Here is a 20,381-nt window from a genome sequence, read left to right as displayed (position 1 = left end):
CACTCGACCCTGCTCGAGCCTACTGCCAGAATCCCGGGTGGCCCCGCCCCGCCCCGCCCACTCTGCACACAGATCAGACGAGGCATCGCCCCGCCCACACGCTCGCCCCGCCCACCCACACACCGGCCCAGTCCACACATGTCCCGGACTACACAGTCGCCCCGCCCACACGCTCGCCCCGCCCCATTCCTCACATTACCCAGGCTACTCCCAGATGTCAGTCACAAGCCCCGGTTACAATCCCGGACTACTCAGTAGTTCCGCCCACACGCTCGCCCCGCCCCAGTTCCCACATGGGCCGCACTACACAGTCGCCCCGCCCACACGCTCGCCCCGCCCCAACTCCACGTTGCCTGGACTACACAGTAGCCCCACCCACACGCTCATCCCGCCCCGTATTTGCTCCGCCCGTGCTGGCGCCTAGAAGCGGAAGTCGGAACAAGGGGGCGCTTGTCCTTGGCTCCGCCCGGGCTCCGGTGACCGAGCCGCGTCAGTTCCAGGCCCCGCGGGCGGCGGCCGTGCTGACGTGCTCCCGGAAGTGCAGCTGGCGCAGGACCGTCATGTTGCAGCAGGTGAGGTGCGGGGCCGTGGCGCGGGCTGTGGGGCTGCGGGGGTGCGGGCTCGGCTCCGGGAGGATAGGGAGGCTCGGCCTGGAAGGCGGGTGGGGCGCGAGTGGACCGTCCCGGGGCCGCTGTGCTGCCCGAGCCCGAGGCGGAGCGGGGTGGACGCCGCGAAGATCCGGTGGATCTGGCCGGAGACTCTGGTGGCGCCCAGGCGGAACCGGTTCCGGGAGCGGGATCGCAGAGGCGCCCCGTGTGACGTCGCGCTGGCTCCCGGCTGTGGCCGCGTGGACGGGCGAGCGCGAGGGCAGTAGCCTGTCCCCCCGGGGGTCCGCCATCCTGCAGGGACGCGACGCAGGAGCCTCCGGGGTCCGCGTTCGAGTTTACCGCAGGGCATGGTGGTTCATGACTTGAATTACAGCCCGCAAGTTTACACACCAGACAATAGTAAAAATAACTTAATCTCTTTTTTAAAAACAAAAATTTACTACTGTAAAGTGCACTTGGACTTAGATTATCATAGGGTTTTTGTTTTTTTGTTTGTTTTTTTCTTATTGGAGGGATGACTATGGCCCAGGCACTGTTCTAGGCCCTCGGTACCGAAGCTGCTGTTCCTGAGGCCCCTGATGACCCGTCAGAAACACCGTGGCCACTTGTCGGTTTTCATCTTTATGGCCTCTGCTTCCATTAGCTCCTCCCCGTTCCTGGCCCTTCTGGGGTTCTCTTGTAAGGACCACTGTAATTACATCTTTGGGGCCACCTGGATGATCTCCCCATCTCAAGATCCTTAATTTAGTCAGCCCTACAATTTTTTGGGGGGGAGGGCCTGGTAAATTGACACATTCATAAGATCCAGGGATTAGAAGTTGGACTTCTTTGGAGGAATAAGAGGAGGCATTATTGGTTCTAGCAAAGTTTAAAGCACAGTTAATGGAGGTGAGGGATGGAGGGGAGATGGCCTGAGATGGACTTAGAGGTGGGCAGGGGCCCAGTGGTGATATGTCAGGACAGGAGTCTGTTTTTCAGCCAAAGTGCGGTGGGTTTTAAGTAGGGGATGATATGACCTAATGTGGAAAGGTCACCTTCGCTGCTGGATGGAGATTGGACTCTTTGGATCCAGAGCTGAAGGCCTCAGTGTTTCATTAATGTAACATCACACAGTAGATTTCAATCTTGGCTGCACATGATTATTATTTAGAACAGTGTTGATCAACCTTTTTACACTTGGGGACTGGTGAAAATAGGAGAATTACTTTGGGGACCTCTAAGGCAGAGATGACCCTGGACGTTAAGTGAATTTGACTCAGGTCATTGGGTTTGTAATCTTCATACAGTTGTGGGGTGGCGTTTTTGGACTGATCTGCAGACAGGTGGTTGAAAAACACTGAGCTAGAGAGCTTTGAAAAATCCAGAGGCTCAGACCACGCCCCAGGTTAATTACATCGGAACCTGAGAGTGGGACCCAGGTGTCTGTTTGTTTGTTTGTTTAGAAGCACCCCAGGTAATTCCAGCCTGTAGCCGAGGTTGAGAACCATTGGTCTTCTAGATCTGAATCTGTTTTACCTTTCTAAGCTTGAGTAGCTACATCCTTCTGTCTGTCACGTCCTCATACATACAATACTTTGTGTGTTCTCACTTCTGTACCTTTGAAAATACACCTAGGCAAGGGACTAGCATGAGCAGGAGGCCTACTTGTTCTGTCAGGGCCCAGCCGATGAACTCGCCTCCAGGAAGCTTCCCCGGAGCCTCTTCCCTGTGCTCCCGTCTGCACTGACATTTTTCCTGGTGCCGATCACAGTCTGCCATGTATTGCCAGTGACTGACTTCTTTGTGTTCGCTGCTACTTTAACAAATACTATATTACCTGGCCTGATGCTCCACGAGACACTAGGACTTACTACAGAGCCACGACAGACCTTGCCTTCCGGTAGCTTAGAGTGATGGAGGTGGGGGTAGTCTTGTAGTTAGAATATCCTGAGATTTGTTCAACTGCAGGGAAAGTTTCTCCGCCAATTCAGTATGTGAGCTGAAATTTGAAAGATGATTTGGTGTTTGCTTAATGGTGAGACTCCGTAGGGAATGGATGGGGAAGGGAAGAGCTTTCTGGGTAAAGAAAACGTGGAAGGCAGAGGGAGGAGAGAGACTGTGGTGTTTGCAGAACGTGCAGTAACTATTGCTGGAATGTCTGTTGGGAGAGCGGCCAGAAGGAAGTAGGGGGATCAGATTATGAGATCTCCTATGCTATGTGTGAGGAAGGTTAGTTTTCTCCTGTACTTGTAGGGGCACCAGAGAAAAATTTGGGAAGGCACATGGTACGATAAGGGATAATGAGAGGCTGGGGTAGAGCTGAGCATGTGGCTAGAAACAGCAGGGAGGCCGATGAGTGGCTGGCACCTGTGAAGCTATAAAGCAGGGGTCCCCAAACTATGGCACGGGGCCGCATGCGGTCCCCTGAGGCCATTTATTCGGCCCCCCTGTTGCACTTCCGGAAGGGGCACCTCTTTCATTGGTAGTCAGTGAGAGGAGCACATTGACCATCTCATTAGTCAAAAGCAGGCCCATAGTTCCCATTGAAATACTGGTCAGTTTGTTGATTTAAATTTACTTGTTCTTCTTTTTAAATATTGTATTTGTTCCCATTTTGTTTTTTTACTGTAAAATAAGATATGTGCAGTGTGCATGGGGATTTGTTCATAGTTTTTTTTTATAGTCCGGCCCTCCAACGGTCTGAGAGACAGTGAACTGGCCCTTGTGTAAAAAGTTTGGGGACCCCTGCTATAAAGAGCAGGTTTACTGTGGTTGAGACTGAAGGTGAATTGCAGTGAGTTGAAATGTGAACCGCTCTTAGTTGTGAAAGGAAGGAACACAGTGGGAACGAAAGTAGAAAACAGGAGAGATTCAGGATCAGGGCTTTAAAAAAAAAATTTTTTTTTTCATGCTCTAGGCAGTGGTCCCCAACCCCCGGGCCGCGGACCGGTATCGGTCCATGGGCCATTTGATACCGGTCCGCAGAGAAAGAATAAATAACTTACATTATTTCCATTTTACTTATATTTAAGTCTGAATGGTGTTTTATTTTTAAAAAATGACCGCATTCCCTCTGTTACATCTGTCTAAGACTCACTCTTGATGCTTGTCTCGGTCACGTGATACATTTATCCATCCCACCCTAAAGGCTGGTCTGTGAAAATATTTTCTGACATTAAGCCGGTCCGTGGTCCAAAAAAGGTTGGGGACCGCTGCTCTAAAGGACAGTTGAAGAAGTTGATGTGCTGATTAAAACGATCCAATAGAAAGCTTTGAAGATAAAGTGTAAATAGGGGAACATTGATGAAACATGTCTCCTGAGAAGGCAGGAACAGAAGTGATTCTGTACACAAATAGTCGGTTTTGCTTTGGATAAAAAGAGAAAGAGGGCCCTGGCCGGTTGGCTCAGCGGTAGAGCGTTGGCCTGGCGTGCGGGGGACCTGGGTTCGATTACCGGCCAGGGCACATAGGAGAAGCGCCCATTTGCTTCTCCACCCCCTCCTCCTTCCTCTCTGTCTCTCTCTTCCCCTCCTGCAGCCAAGGCTCCATTGGAGCAAAGATGGCCCAGGCGCTGGGGATGGCTCCTTGGCCTCTGCCCCAGGAGCTAGAGTGGCTCTGGTCGCAGCACAGCGACGCCCCGGAGGGGCAGAGCATCGCCCCCTGGTGGGCAGAGCATCACCCCTGGTGGGCGTGCCGGGTGGACCCCGGTCGGGCGCATGCGGGAGTTTGTCTGACTGTCTCTCCCCGTTTCCAGCTTCAGAAAAATACAAAAAAAAAAAAAAAAGAGAAAGAATTTTGAGCAGTCGGAGATGTGAATGTAAGTCAGATGATTCTGTGAAGGAGTCAAAAATAATTGCGTTTCTCCCCGATAGTCGCAGGGTCTCTGACTTTGCAGGAACGTTATCAGCACCTGGGTGGTTTTCTCACAGGCTCCACAGCTTGGGAGGTGTGTGGAGACAGCAGGGACTTCGATTCCCTGGGGGGTTTCACCAGTTGGTTGGGGTGGGGATGAAGGAACCGTCTTCCTGGGTTGTGGACTCCCAAATGGCTCTGACCATGTCTTGATCTTGTCTTCCATTCTGACCGGCGTGCTGCCTCGCGTGTTGTCGGCACGCATGTGCTGAATTCATTTTGCCTCATGGATATTTCATTGTCTCGTTAGGACAGTAATGATGATGCTGAGGATGTCGCACTGTTTGATGCCGAAGAGGAAACGGCGAACAGACCTAAGAAATCGAAAATCAGGTATGAGGGGAAGGTAACTTTTAAGAGTTGTGTGTCAGTGACCGCTGCTGCTCTGTCTGTAGCCTGGTGCCAAGGGACGGGACTCCAGGCAGAGTGATGGTGGCATCCTTGTGACTGTTGTCTGACCCTGGTGGGGTCTTTAGTCGGGGACAGAGATGATACTTCAGATTTTCTTTGCCAGCAGCTGCCGTGTGGAATTTCACTTCCCGCTCTGTTTTCGGGTCTGCAGACCCAGTTATGTGAACACTAGTGTGTTCATTCTAGCTCCTGGGTACTAGGAGCGCACCGTTTCTTTAGACTGTTTCCCTAGACGCAGGAGGGCACTGTGCTTTATGGTGCAAGTTTCAGAACTGCATCTCTTGTATAAACTGACCTGAAAATATCAAGCCAGACGTTTCTATCCCAAATTTCGTTCTGTCTGAAGAAATTCACTTAATGAAATCAAACTCTACCCGAGCCTTGAAAACGTTATACTGAGAGATGCCAGTCACAGGAGGCCACTTGCTGTACAGTTTCATTTATGTGAAATGGCCAGACGGGGCAGATCTGTAGAGACAAAAGGTACATGAATGGTTGCCGAGGGCTGGAGAAAGGGTGGGGTGGTGGGGTGAATGGGCAGTGACTCCAGTGGGCACAGGTGTCCTTTGAGCTGATGAGAAAGTTCTAAAATGGATTGTGCTGATGGTTGTTCAACTCTGTGACTATATTAGAAAACAACCACCACCACTGGATTATAGACTTTAAATGGGTGAATTGTATGGTATATAGATTGTATCTCAATAAAGCTGTTAAAAAAGAAACAGCTCTTCCTAATGGTTACTTTGTCTTATTACCTGAAGTGATTTCTGAGGGCCTAGTAAATTTTTTTGTATGGTTTTTAGACATAGGAAAATAGGATTCAGTCCTGAGGGTATGACCTATATTTCCCCAAGCTTGGTTAAAGTTTCTTCATATATATTCTGTGCAAGTTTATACTCAGTAGGGTAGTTTGTTTCCATTGTGTATCTGCCGCAACAGCATGGCTTACTCAGGTAGTGGGACTTACGGAAATAGAGATGCAGGAGACAGGTGTCTCTATTTCTGGTCCTTTTGGTCCTATTTTGGTCCTTTTGTTTTGACCAAACCTGCATGGTGACACTGTGGCCGGAGTGTCTCTCATTCACGTGGGCAGCCCCGTCTAAAATGTAACCATGTTTCTTTTGTTACCTTTCGGTTTTCAGACACCCAGTGGCGTCCTTTTTCCATTTGTTCTTCCGAGTCAGTGCAATTGTAGTCTACCTCCTCTGTGAGCTGTTCAGCAGAAGCTTCATTGCCTGCATGGTGACGATTATGTTGTTGCTGTCATGTGACTTCTGGGCAGTCAAGGTAGGTTTGATGGTTTTTATTTTTTGAAACCATTTAATGTGAGATTAAATGATGTATGGACAGAAAAAAAAAATCTTAGCATTTTGGATTGGTGTTAACGAATCCTTCTGTGACCTTAGGCCTCCTCTGGGTGTAAGTGCGAGCTCTCTCAGATCCTGTGTGGGTTCTGACGCCACCCGCTTGCCTGTCCCTTCCGCCAGCCTCCGCGGGCTTTCACACTCAACACAGAAGTGTGGCCGGTGGCCACAGAGCCCGCGACACTTCTGATCCAGTTCACTGGGCTTGCTTCAGTGTGCTGTGCGGATTTCTAGATAAGACCCCGAGAGAGTTTGTTCACAGACACTACAGCAGTATCCACTGTGAAGGCTCGAGGGCAGTACTTCTCACCCCCCCCCAGGGCATGTATGTCAGTGTCTGAAGACAACTGAGGTGGGGTGGGGGAAGTGTGCTATTTGAAAGATCTAGTGGGTAGAGGCTGGGGGTGTTGCTAGTAAGTACCTTAAGATCCCCGGATTGGATGGCTCCCCACAACGGAGAGTGTTCTAGCCCAGGGGTTGGAAACCTATGGCTCACGAGCCAGATGTGGCTCTTTTGATGGCTGCATCTGGCTCGCAGACAAATCTTTAATAAAAAAAAAAATAAACGTTAAAAATGTAAAATATTCTCATGTATTACAATCCATTCATTTCCTACCGCTCATGTTCATGGTTGCGGGTGGCTGGAGCCAATCACAGCTGTCCTCCGGGACAACACCAAATTTTTATTGGATAATGCCTAACCTACATGGGTCATTGTATGGCTCTCACGGAATTATATTTATATTTTAAAATATGTGGCATTCATGGCTCTCCCAGCCAAAAAGTTTCCCGACCCCTGCTCTAGCCCATTTCAGTCAGGGCTGAAACCGAGAAAACAGTGTTGTAGGGGACAGAAGGGGCTGTAAGAAATGATTTCACACTCGACGGCAAGGATGAATTGAGAGGTGGATGGGCAGAGAGGTGGACAGTGGGATGAGGGTACTTAGCATATTAGCTGTAGACGCTAGGTGGTAGGCAGATAGGTGTTCACTGTAAAACTAGACTCTTCTGTGTGTTTGGATGTTTTCATAGTAAAATGGGGGGGGGGGAATCAAAGAAAAGAAAAGAAAACAAAGGCTAGTTTGGAACTTCGGAGACACGCGTATCGCTACAAAGACCAGTAAGAGGTTACAGTTCGTTCACACCCACCAGCCGAGCCACGGTTATGTCTCTGGATTGATACAGATATCAGAAGGGGTTGGCTTCGCAGTGGCCAGCTTCCAGACCACACACTGCTGAGGAGGAAGCTTACAGAGGTCTCTTTGCTTTAGGCTTCCTTTTGTCTGGTCCTCTTTGGCTTGTTTTTCTCTGAATTTCCTCTGTTGCTTTAGGCTCTGAGTGTTGCCCGCATCCTGGTCACAGTTTGTCTACAGGAATGCTTTCTGTGGCTGATGTCATTTCTGTTCAGCCGTGGACTTCAGTCAGCTCTCCCAAATTCGTAGAATTAAATCCCTCTGGGTTTGGGGTTTTAAAACATGTGGCCAAAAAATGTATTTTCTGATAAGCTGTTTTTTGTTTGTTTTTTTAAATGAGGGCTTAAAAAATGTCACCCTTTTACTTGTGGCACAATTATTTACAGATATCCAAACAATTGCTCTAGAAAGCACAATTACAAAGTCAAGACAGGGAAATTACTGAATGAACTTGGGAAAGGGGTAGGCAGGGTTGCAAACCTAGGCAGAGTTTCAGAGATGTGCCATAATTACTAGGAATCTCAATACAGTTCTTCAAAGAAGAGATGAAAAGACGCCTTTTCCTCATCCACGTTCTCAGAATCCCTGAACTCTGTTCGTGGACACCACTGATCAAAGGTCCCCTGCGTTACTGATTCCTACTGGTCCTTTAAATTTCAGTCCAAATGTTGATTCCCCAGAGAGACATTTTCTGGTTCTTGACGAGATCATATTTTCCTGTTGGACCCTTACGGCACCCCGCCCTCCTGCCTCACAGCACCTACCGCGTTTGGTAACGGTACAGGTGGACACTGGTCGACATGCCTCCCTTCTCCACTATACTGGAAGCTCCCTGAGGACGAGTGTAACTGTTACCACCGTTTTATGACATGCTCGCTAGGTATCTGTTGCGTGAATAAGCATCAGGAAAGTTAGCCAAGCAATGTTTGATGTTCATAAGAGGAGAAGAACTTTGTGCGTTTGAGGTACTGAGTGAAGGGCAGTCCCTGTAACCATTGTCTTAGTTTGGGCTGCGGTGACAGTACCATAGACTGTGGCTTATAAACTGCAGGGATTTATTTCCCAAGTTCTGGAGGCTGGAAATCTCAGGCCAGGGTGACAGCATGGTTGGCTTCTGGTGAGGACCCTCTTGCCTGTTGCAGATGGCCGACCTGCTTGTACCCTCACGTGGTGGAGAGCAGAGAGAGGTGGGAAGCTCTCTCTTTATTCTTGTAATGGCACTGATCCCATTTATGAGGGCTCCACCCTTATGACCTCATCTAATCCTAATCATCTCGTATCACATGGTGGGGGTCAGAGTTTCAACATACACATTTGGGGGGGGGACATAAGCATTTAGTGCATAACCACCATTTTTAGAGATACACAGTCATAAAGCGTATATGGCTAGAGTCAGGACACGGAGGAAAACTGGGTCACAGGAGCTGAGAGCAGGGATTGAGGGACACTTTAGGGAACTGGAGAAAGGACAAGAGTTCCTGAGGGAAAAGAGGAGGGTGATGTTCACGGATGTACTCACCCTGTCACCTCCCCCTGCAGGTCCTGCTGCCGCCATTTTGTCCAGGCCTGTTACATATAGGTCTTTGGTGGAGTATTAGGGAGGTAAAGCTGATGCTGTTTTGTTTGTGACCTCTTGGTAGATCTTTAAAATGTGTGTGTATGTATTTCTCTTTCCCAGAATGTCACCGGTAGACTGATGGTCGGCCTGCGCTGGTGGAATCACATCGATGAGGATGGGAAGAGCCACTGGGTGTTCGAGTCCAGGAAGGTAAGCTCCTCCGGCCCCTCTTCTGAGCGTCATTCAATCCGTTACGTGCAGATTCCACTTGAATATGTATGGATGAAGTATTCAGGATTAAAAGTACCACCCCAGCTCATTTGGCATATCAGCACTGAACCAGACGGCCTTCTAGAACCAGTGACGTGTTTCTGGCCAGCGGAGACCAGACGATGTGAGCGCTGCAGAGACCCCCCCGGGAGTGGACCCTGGGTCAGAGCTCATCCATGTGCCGAGCCGCCTGCTGGCGGCTGGTGGTGATAACGGGTCTCTTTCTGTGGCCTCGCCTGGAATAACCAATTTCATACCTTGCTCTGTCCCTGCTCCCACGGTCTTTCCATTGGTGGGCAGGAAAGAGAAAGATTGCGGCTGGGTAGAAAATCGGAATTGATCAGAGCAGTCTGTTCTTTAAGTCGCACCAGTGTCTGCTTTGGGTTTGGCCTGCCCGCCCGTAGTGAGCATTGTTTCCCTGTGGAAATCAGTTTGGGGGCAGAGGACAAGTTCTCGCAGGCAGTGCTAGTGGAATTGCTGCTTCTGCTCGGAAGACCCTTGACAGGTGCTTCTCAGAGAGCAGCAGTACGCTCAGTGGGCCTGTTTCTTTATTTATAAACTATGTTTTAACAACTCGGCACCATTTTAAATTCCTGGGTTTTGCTAAGATATTGTTAAGAATCCTTTAATTCTACTTCTTTCTCTGGACTCTGACTTGACCTTTTAGGATGACGATGGCCATGATTCTCACCTGAGAGGGTATCATTTTAAGCTTCCTTATGAATAGACAGTATAAATAGAAGAGGAATTTAATAGAAACCTATCAGAGACCATTCTTAAACTCTGTCCTGAAAATGCAGAATTCTTGATTTAAAACAAAGTCTATTAAAACCAGTGCCTAAAATGACAATAGTGGTAGGTCCACTCACCTCTTTTATTGGCGGGGGGAGGGGGGTTCTAACTTAGAACTTGGGTTGTCTGTCTTCACTTATTTTGAATTTGAGGGTAAGGTATTGTCATCAAAAATGGTGATCTTCTTAACTGATAAATATCGCAAAGCATTGGTTGTGAAGTGTGTACACTTTTATAGGCGTCTGCTCAAGAGAGCAAGACCATGTCGGAGGCTGAGTCGAGAATCTTCTGGCTGGGACTCATCGCCTGCCCCGTGCTCTGGGTGGTGTTTGCCTTCAGCGCCCTCTTCTCCTTCCGAGTGAAGTGGCTGGTGAGTGTGGCTGCAGGAGGACAGGGGACGCGGGGGCGGCCGTCCTGTTGACCTTGGACAGGAAGCTTGATCGTGTGTTTCCCCAAGTTTACTTCCCAACTCTGCACTGACGTATTGGCGAATGGAGTCCCGTTAAAGACCCCATTTCACCAGTTCTCCGGGGGCCTCGCACAGTTTTAATTTAACCCACCTTGTGCAGAGGTTACCGTATGTATCACGTCATCATCTTGTTGGATGAGAGTGTTCAGTAAGCTCCAGACACACGTGTTTAGCTTCGTTCGGAACTAACACAGTGATCTTTTGAAAAGACTGCGCTAGACCTACTGAGTTATCCTTAGCGCCCTGCGCCATGTTTGAATCAATCAAGCCACTGGCTGTGGGAGAGGAGGAAGGAGAAGAAGGGGAGGGGAGAGAAGCAGACGGTCACTTCTCCTGTGTGCCCTGACCAGAAATTGAAGCCGGATATCCATACACCAGGTTGATGTTCTATTCACTGAGCCAACGGGCCAGAAAAAGATGTTCTGTTTGACCATCTTGCTTTTTAAAGATATAATCGTTTCTCAGGTAATCCTTTGAATAGCAGATGAGTTGACGAGATTTTTCTTTTTTTTTTTTTTTTTACAGAGACAGAGTCAGAGAGAGGGATAGACAGGGACAGACAGACAGGAACAGAGAGAGATGAGAAGCATCAAACATCAGTTTTTCGTTGTGACACCTTAGTTGTTCATTGATTGCTTTCTCATATGTGCCTTGACCGTGGGCCTTCAGCAGACCGAGTAACCCCTTGCTGGAGCCAGCGACCTTGAGTCCAAGCTGGTGAGCTTTGCTCAAACCAGATTAGCCCGTGCTCAAGTTGGCGACCTCGGGGTCTCGAGCCTGGGTCCTCCACATCCCAATCCGACGCTCTATCCACTGCGCCACCGCCTGGTCAGGCGAGTTGTTTTTTCAAGAACCGGTTGGCAGACCCTGGCCTGCAGGCCAGAGGCAGCCTGCCCTGGTTTCTGTGGGGTTGTATTAGAAGGCAGCCTGGCTGTTCGTTTGCATGTTGTCTCTGGCCGCTGTGAGACTGGACTGGCAGGGCTGCGTGTCTGCAGCGGTGACCACAGGGCCCCCGGAGCCCACCATGGTTGTCTGGCCTCTGCAGGAAAACTGCCAAGCCTTTCTAGGACATTTAATCATGTGGTCCCCTTACATTGTCCTGATTAACTTTATTTCCTTAATATTTAAAGTGGGCTTAGTGGCTCATTCTTACTCCTCAGTGATGTTGGGGGTCCCCTGTAGGGTCCGGACGTGGCTGCCAGGAAGGAAACACTGCCAGGGTGTGTGTCCTCCCAGTGCTCCGCTGGCCCCGCCCCCGCCTGTCACAGACTCCGCTGGCCCCGCCCCGCCTGTCACAGACTCCGCTGGCCCCGCCCCGCCTGTCACAGCCGACTCTGGAGCAGCTGCCTGGAGGCCGGCTTTCCGCTGAGAAGCCAGTCGAGACTGCTTTTAGTGTGGAGCGACTTGGTCGCTCCGTGTGCTCCCAGTTTATCCAGCTGGATCTGGTCTTGACCATTGCTTTCTAATTCTTAAAGGGATCAATCGTATATGCGCTTCTTCGAGTCTCATTTACATTTTTTACATCTTGACGCACAGACCCATGGAGAATAGAGAGCGTGCCCCCTCCCCCAGGGCATTCCCAGGGGCAGCGTGGTGCCTGGCACGGAGCCGTGTGTTTAAGGAGTACTGGCTGGTGGGGGATGGAGCGCCCGGAGCGGAGCCCACGTTGGGAGTGATGGGTCTGGCGGCACAACCCTGCTCTGCAGGGCTTCCTGTTCCTTCTCTTCCCCAGGACACTCATGCGTGTCTCACGCGTGTCTCGTGCGTGTCTCACGCGTGTCTTGTGCGTGGTGCAGGGAGAGCGCAGTCAGTTTTCATCCAGGAATCACGGATTCTTCTCCCCTTCCCCAGGCGGTGGTCACCATGGGGGTGGTGCTCCAGGGTGCCAACCTCTACGGCTACATCAGGTGCAAGGTGGGCAGCAGGAAGAATTTAACCAGCATGGCGACGTCTTATCTTGGAAAGCAGTTTTTGAGACAGGTGAGTGCACTCTGGATGTGAGGGGAAAATCGGATGTGGTCAGGGACTAATGCAGTGATTCCTGACTCTTGTAGGGCTTACTTTTTATGAACTACTTGAAGTTTTTTTAAGGCACGTGTTTATTTAGATATGAGATGATGATGATGATAAAGTTAATTTAATTACTTTTGGGAGACTTTTAGGACATTCCACAAATGTATTGTCAGTGTCCTGAAATCATTTTAAAACCAGAGAGATAATCATTGATAATGATTTATTTTAAAAAAAATGACCTTAAGTTTGGTTGCTTTCCATGAGTTCTGGTGGCTCTGGCAGTTTTGGAGAATGATATATGGTCTTAGGGTTTATATAGTAAGAACGAGTACAAACAAAATAAGGCTATATAATTAAAGATTGTTTTAAAGTACTCAATTTTTTTTTAGAATGCAGGTTAGACTGCAGTTCCTTAGCATGAATATTGAAACCAGGGTGTTCAGCGGGGTAAGTTATAGTCATAGGCAAGCAGTTATTGATTCGGTCTCTTGGGAAAACAGTTAAGTCTTTGTTTCTGTGCAGTAGCCTGGACAGATAGTGTTGTAGGGACAGCGGTTCTCAGACGTAAGCCTGCATTGGAATCGCCTAGGGCTGACGCTCATTATTGGGGCACACCTCCAGGGCTCTTCGCAGTCGGGCTGGGTGGGTTGCAGTCTGCACGTCTGACGAGTTCCCAGGGGCCGCTGGTGCTGCCGGCCCAGGGGTTGCATTCAGGTAACGGAAGCCCTGGGAGATGGAGGCCATGCTCAGGGCTCTGTAGTGAGGGGCACAGCACTCTTCTGAGACTCATTGTCCCTCCCACTCTGCTGGACGCTTTCCTGTGTAGAGGATAAGAAGTAGAGAGGAATGTTCCTGCAGGGCTTGATTCTCCTGAGGGGTGTTGCCCGGTCCCCGCATGCCTTCGCTGTGGTCCACCTGACGGTGATCGTGTTGAGTTTTCTCCCCTCGGGATTTTCAGTGTTTCTGAGGTGGGGCTGGGTGCGGAGTCCAGCTGGAATGGAAGCTGAACCGGACGTAACGTGGGCAGGATTAGTGGACCTACATGGTGCCTGGGGATGCTCTGTTAAAATGAGGTGGTCTCGCCGGACATTTTGGGGGGTGGACCCATTGATTGGCTTTTCCAGCGAGTTTGTAGTTTTCAACATCATTGGGCCGTTGAATGTAAGCTCACCTGTAACCGGCTCTGCAAATACGGAATTTGTTCTTCGTGCTTTGAAGTTGAGTATGTTAAGTGAAATAGCTTTAAAAATTAAAAAAAAAAATTTATTAAGGAGTTCTTGTCCTTTTGCAGAACACTGGAGAAGACCAGGCTTCCTGAAGAGGGAGAGAGCCTGTGTGTTCTGTTACATTGAGTAACGGCTGAAGAGACTCTGGACCTGTTAGAACTCAATACATGGGTTTGTTGTTCCACTTTAATATTTACTTGTAAAAAAGGGAAAATCATTTTCATATTGAGTTTTTATTTTCTTTCTTGCTTTCGGGCTTGGAAATACGGTGTTGCCAGAAACACTGTCAGAATTTGGTTCATGGTGTACATACATACATGTGTGTGCAGCCATGTAGCCCCATGTGCCGCAGCCTGACGATGACGAGAGTGTCTGTGTGCATGTCCATGTGTAATGAGGACCTTCGCATTGCGATCCAGAGGATGTATGAAGTTGTTCTTAATCTTATCTCAAAACCCCGTGTGTTTATATATTAATTCTGTAGATGATTTTCAGAACAAAGTTTTGCGTCCATGGTAAGAATGAGCACTTTGGCTTATGTATAAGTTAGAAAAAATTGTTAATTTTACAACCTAATGTGTAGTTCCTGGTGAAACTTCTTATGCTAGGTGTTCGCGGGAAGATACAAACCAAATTTGGGTCAGTGGCGTGATCTGGTTTCTATATTTATTTTTAAAATTTGTAGTAAGTCATGAACTTTAGGATCAGTTAGTACAGTGACTGTCATAGTTTATGTTGAAGGGCTGCCTTAGTGTAGTTTATGTTGACGAGATTGCTGCTGTTCTATTTATTTCCTGGAGAGGCTCGTCAGATTTTACTTTGGAACTTACCGGAAGAGCTTCACGGCCTAAAGAAATCTGTCTTTTACCACAGAAGGAGTATTATTCTTATGTCATAGTGAGAATAATAATATAAATACTTGGCATAATAAATGCCTAAAAGACATACTATTTTATGAATCTGGTTTTTTTTCTTGCTATAGTGGGGATATTGTAAATCATGCATTTGTATTAATGGTTTTTCCTAAAAGGCAATATATGTAACAATCTACAAACTGTAACAGACCTCTGTAAATTCTCTTGTAGCTATACTGCAAACTTTGTTGGAGTCTTAACAATTTATTTTGTTCAATGCATTTATACATTGTTAAAAATTTTTTAAAGGTGTTTTGTTTAAATGAGGAAGTGTCTTATCAGAGTGACAGCATTGAAGGTGTATCACTTTATATTTATATAAAATGACTGTTTACAAAGCACTTTGATTCAACATGTCACTCTCATTTGATCCTCATGACAACCCTGTTTTGTTTGTTTTTTTGTATTTTTCTGAACTGAGAAGTGGGGAGGCAGAGAGACTCCCGCATGTGCCCGACTGGGATCCACCTGGCATGCCCACTGGGGGGCATTGCTCTGTTGTGGCTGGAGACGTTCTAACGCCTGAGGTGGAGGCCATAGAGCCATCCTCAGTGCCCGGGCCAGCCAGCTTTGCTCCAATGGAGCCTTGGCTGCGGGAGGGGAAGAGAGAGACAGAGAGGAAGGAGGGGTGGAGGGGTGGAGAAGCAGATGGGGGCTTCTCCTGTGTGCCTTGGTCAGGGACTGAACCCGGGACTTCCACATGCTGGGCTGACACTCTACCACTGAGCCAACCGGCCAGGGCCAACAACCCTGTTTTTGTGAGGTGACGAAAGGAACTTCAGATCAGGTGACGACTTGCTCAGGGAAACGTAGATTATAGGAAGCTGCATCAGGATAGATTAATTACTGTTTTTAGGGGAAATAGTTGTCTCTATTGCCTTTTCCTTTCCTTAGAATCATTTCGGCATTCGTTTATTTGGGAAGGGTGGTGTGGGAGGGGGTAGGGTAAATATTGATGCTATTTTCATAAGTACAGTTGGTCTAGGTAGGTATACAATAGCACAGCACTTCCAGGTGTTCAACATTTTTGTAGCTTACATTATGATCACCCTACAAAATCTGGTCGGTTCTTGTCACCGTGCACACTTAACACAATATTATAAATTTATGCCTCTATAAAAAAGAGAAAATACGTGGACATTTATAATGCAATTATTACCATTCCTATTACTGTCTACCACTTAGTGAATTTTCATGGAGGCAGCAACAGAGGCAAAACAAGCAGGCAAGTTTCTCCGCCCACAGAGGGTGCCCGCTTGACCCTGGAGCTAAGAGGAAGTGATCACCCCACCCCCACAGCAGCACCTGGAGTTACTGCAGTATTGCCGACAGTGTTCCCGAGCTGTACCTGACGTCCCTGTGTGGCTAGTCACGTTCCCTAACTGCCAGCCTGTACCTGTAACCCCGCCCCCTTCACCCAGCCCCCTCCCCTTCCCATCTGGCAGCCCTTGCTTTGCTCTCGGAATCTCTGGGGAGCACTGTTATTTAGGCTTCCAAGGTGGCACTGTGGGAAGGAAGATCAGTTACATGGGAGGAAGCCAAAGGGAGTGAGATTCCGTTTGTGGCTCTGCCCCGTCCTGTCCAGGGCGGGCACCGGTCCCGCGGGAGCTTAGTCCCCGTGTTCAAGGACGAGGACACGAGATGCCACGGTGCTCATCGCGCCCGCTGTTTCCTACGTTCCTGGAACTCGGAATGACCACTGGGCCCACGTGGTCGATTTGGGGGTGCGGGCTTCTGATTTTCTTCCCTTTACAAGGAACACTGTCCTATCTTGATTCTGTAAAACGCTCACTACAGGCCACCTCCGCAGCGGTCCGGATAACGCACATCCTGCTTCCTTTCAGAACAGTTCCTAAAGGAACGTACCTTCCAAGGTGTTTGGTGAGGGGCGTCTGTCAGCGGAGGCAGCAGTGTGTTACCACCGCTTAAAATTCGGAAAAGGGGGGAGGGGACTTGGACTTGGTAGCAGGTGGAAAATCCACCAACAGTTACTTTGTCTCAGAGGCTTTCGATGGGAAATTATTAGACCGGGCAAGGGAATGAAGCACTGGGACTTGCACAGACGTGGGCGGGTCTGGAAGACCTGGTGCTGCATCAGAGGAGCCCCGTCATCGAAGGCGAAGGCGAGGGGAGTGTGCGGTCCCATTCATGTGAAATAATAGCCAGAATAGTCGGACCCTGGAGGGAGACAGCAGATGGGGTGCTTGGGAGTTGGGGTAGGGGAGAGGGACTGTAGTGGTGGTGGTGTGGAGGGGGCAGAGGGGCTAGGGAGGGGACTGGGGGGAGGGATGGAGGGGATGCCAAAAGAGGTGGTTAGTTAATGACACTGGGCATGAGTATTATCCCCCCCCACCCCAACTCAACAACAACCACCACCACAAACTAAGCTGTGTGGAGTTCAACAGAAATCACCACATGAGAACAAGAACCACCGACTGATCACTGACTCACAGCAGCCCCTGCGCTCCCATTGGCAGAGACTGGAACCCAGGGCAGGAGAGGAGTGGGAAGCTTCATGGCAGCCAGGCGGCAAGGTCTGTCCCAGTGAGAGGCGGTCCGGTCCGCATGGCCTGGGGAGGCCGCGCAAGCCGGCTGACTAGATGAGAGGGTGCGATGAATTCGCTGAGATGCAGCACCTTCCATTTTCCCCTGTTGGACCCAAGTTAGGGCATGTCTGAGTGGGGTGTTCTGAAAGGGGCAAAAAAAAGGGATGCTGTCCAGTCAGTCCTGACCCCGACCCTGACCCTGACCCTGACCCTGACCCACTGGGGCTGGGTGGTTTCTGGCCAGGAATGCCTCTTATCTTCAGCCCATCAAATACCTCTCCTGGCTGGGGGAAGTTTACGATAATGACAAAAAGTGGAATGGCTAATCACGTATTTACATTTCTGCACGACACAGGCATCAATATTCTGAAGGTGATGTGACTTGTACTTTTTATGTACATGAACTTTAAGGTACTTCTGTGTGTTACTTATAAATGATCATGTGTGTAAATAAAAATGACCACTGCTATTGTGACTACCTATCACAAACCTCTAGATGGTCTCAGCCAAAGACCCTGAAAGACAGGAGAGAGAGTATCATCTTTTTGCTGCCTTACACCTGCTGGATGCAGACACCTCCTGGCCCCCTGGAAACTCCACCTCATCCCCCACCCACCCCACTCCACTTCACTCCACCCCTGAGATTCTGTCCATCCTTGGGCTCACACACAGTTTCATACATATGTGGGCACCTGGGTAGTGACCAAAAACGTGGAAACAACAGCCTCCATTGCTGAAGACGAAGCTCAGTAGAGATTTTAGTGGCTACACATGACAAAGAATAGCTTTTACAGAATTAGTTCATGAAAGCCACTAAAAAAAAAAAAATCTTTTAGTCACAACGAAAAACCTAAAGGGAAGGGGTAGCAAATTTGATTTCCAGAGTTTCTATCTTATATTTTTAAATTGACTAATTTTCAACAAAAAATTATGAGGCATGCAGAGAAAGAGGCAAGTATGTTTCATACAGAGGGGGAAAAAATCAACAGATACCATTCTTGATGAAGCCCAGAACATAAAAGCCTAGACTTTGAATCAACTCTTACATCTGTTCAAGGAGCTAAAGGAAGCCGTGGACAAAGGACAAAGAACTAAAAGAAATTAGGAAAATGATTTATGAAACAATGAGAATACCAGTAAAGAGAAAAAGTATAAAAACAGGTCAACTTGAAATTTTGAAACTGAAAAGTATAACTGACATGAAAAATTTAGTAGAGGAGTTCAATGGGTTTGAGCAAATGATAGAATCAGAAAACTTGAAACATAAGACAAATATAATTATCTAGTATGGGGAGCAGAAAGAGAAAAGAATGGAGAAGAGTGAACACAGCAGGGGACACCATGAAGAATACCAGTGCGCATGTTATGGCACTACTCGAAGGACAAGGGAGACGGGGTCTGAAAGAATATTCGAAGAATTAATGTCTGGAAACTTCCCAAACTTGATGAAAGACTTCCAAAGAGACAACATGAATTCATACATCCAAAAAGCCCAACAAATTCTAACTAGGATAAACTCAGAAAGATCCACATTGAAACACTTCATAGTCAGACTGTTAAAAGTCAATGGCAGGACGTTGAAAGCAGCGAGAGAAAACCCATCCCCTGTAAAGAATGGTCAATAAGGTTAAAAGTTTGCCTCTCATCAGAAGCCATGAGGTCAGAAAGCTGTAAGGTGACCTTCTTTAATATAGATTTAGACCAAAAAATTGTTAAAAGAGACAGAGAAGGACATTATATACTGATAAAAGGATCAACCCATCAGGAAGACAACAATTATAAACATATATGCACTTGACAACAGAGCCCCAAAATGCAGGAAGCAAAAACTGAGGAAGATGGAAGGGAGAGTTAGACAAGGCAATGATTATCGTTACAAGCGATTCATGATTATTTTTTAGTGATTGAGATAATATGTGTAAAATATTCAGCATTGTCCCAGGCACATGGTAATTAGAAAAACTGTTATCTAGAATGAAAAACTTGGTGTTTTTTTTTTCCTTTTTTGCTAGTGAATGATGGTGTGGTTAGGAAATCTAACAATAGGAACTGAAGACTTTCATACCTTGTTTTTAGTAATGGATAGCCGAACTAGGCAGAACAATAGGGAAATAGAGATGCAACCACACTCTAAAGTTCAACAGATTTAACAGACATCTCTAAAGTACTGTCTGCAAATAACAGCAGAATACACATTTTACTCAAGTTCACATGGAACTTGAGAGACTCCTCTCAAGAAGAGACCCCGTGTTAGGCTATAAAACAGGCCTCAGTAAATCTGGAATGAAAGAGAGGATGTCACGACTGAGAAAAAGCAACCCTTTCTGAATAAATACTACCGTAAAGTAAATGGGTTGTCCCAACAGAAGAGAAAGCATTTTATACCTATTTATGTCGTTAACGTTCTGTTACATAAGCATTACAACATTGTGCTTCCCCCCCAAAGTGCTTTCCATGACTTGGTTCATCGTAACACCACTCTTAAAATGCAGGCGGTGTTGCATGCGGGAAAATAGAATCGTGAAGGACTTGTGTTTGGCTCCGGCTGACCTGGGTTGTGGGTCCAGGTCTACATCCTGGTTTTGACTTTGAACAAGTTTCTTACCCCGTTTGGACAGAGGAGGCAGTAAGTAAGCCGAGAGTCCTAAGGAAGATTACCTACCCTTTCGTGGGGGTGTAGGAGGGGCTCATGAGGATTAAGTGAGATAGATGATCCATATAAAATATTCAGCATAGTTCCAAGCCCACGGCAAGCACTCGATAATGGTTAACTCATTCAGAAAGTAAAATAGATTTGCTTAGCTAGTTAAAGATAGAGTTGTCAGGAAATCTAATCCCCTGCCCCCCAGTCAAGTGGCTTCTCTTTCATTTAGATTCACATCCAGTATGCGGCACGGAGAATTTACATGGAGCAAGGTAGTCCGTTGTAGGAAAAGGATGCAGACTTTTTAAAAAATTTTGCTTGGAACACGTCAGAGATCATAAGGACGAGCTTGTAACTTGCTCTAAGTGTGCATTGATCATTTATATTTAAAGCACATCCTGTTATGTAGGTTTTTCAGATTGTTGAAATTCAACAGTGTTATGGATCAATCTTTATACTAGCAAACTTTTTTTTTTTTAGGA

General features: G+C 47.8%; 1 protein-coding gene across 1 annotated transcript; it reads left to right on the top strand.

The window, feature by feature from the left end:
* The first annotated feature begins 431 nt into the window (after nt 1-431).
* Nucleotides 432-15,050, top strand: TVP23C (trans-golgi network vesicle protein 23 homolog C). The gene is made up of 7 exons (XM_066264314.1): nt 432-572; nt 4,750-4,832; nt 6,053-6,197; nt 9,146-9,235; nt 10,326-10,457; nt 12,408-12,536; nt 13,861-15,050. The coding sequence occupies exons 1-7, from the start codon at nt 561-563 to the stop codon at nt 13,885-13,887; spliced, it is 618 nt and encodes a 205-aa protein (XP_066120411.1). The 5' UTR covers nt 432-560; the 3' UTR covers nt 13,888-15,050.
* The last annotated feature ends 5,331 nt before the right edge of the window (nt 15,051-20,381 follow it).

The sequence above is a fragment of the Saccopteryx bilineata genome, chromosome 2, assembly GCF_036850765.1.
Source record: "Saccopteryx bilineata isolate mSacBil1 chromosome 2, mSacBil1_pri_phased_curated, whole genome shotgun sequence".
Taxonomy (NCBI): domain Eukaryota; kingdom Metazoa; phylum Chordata; class Mammalia; order Chiroptera; family Emballonuridae; genus Saccopteryx; species Saccopteryx bilineata.
The sequence above is the reverse complement of the archived record's forward strand: the minus strand, read 5'-3'. Positions and strand labels throughout refer to the sequence as shown.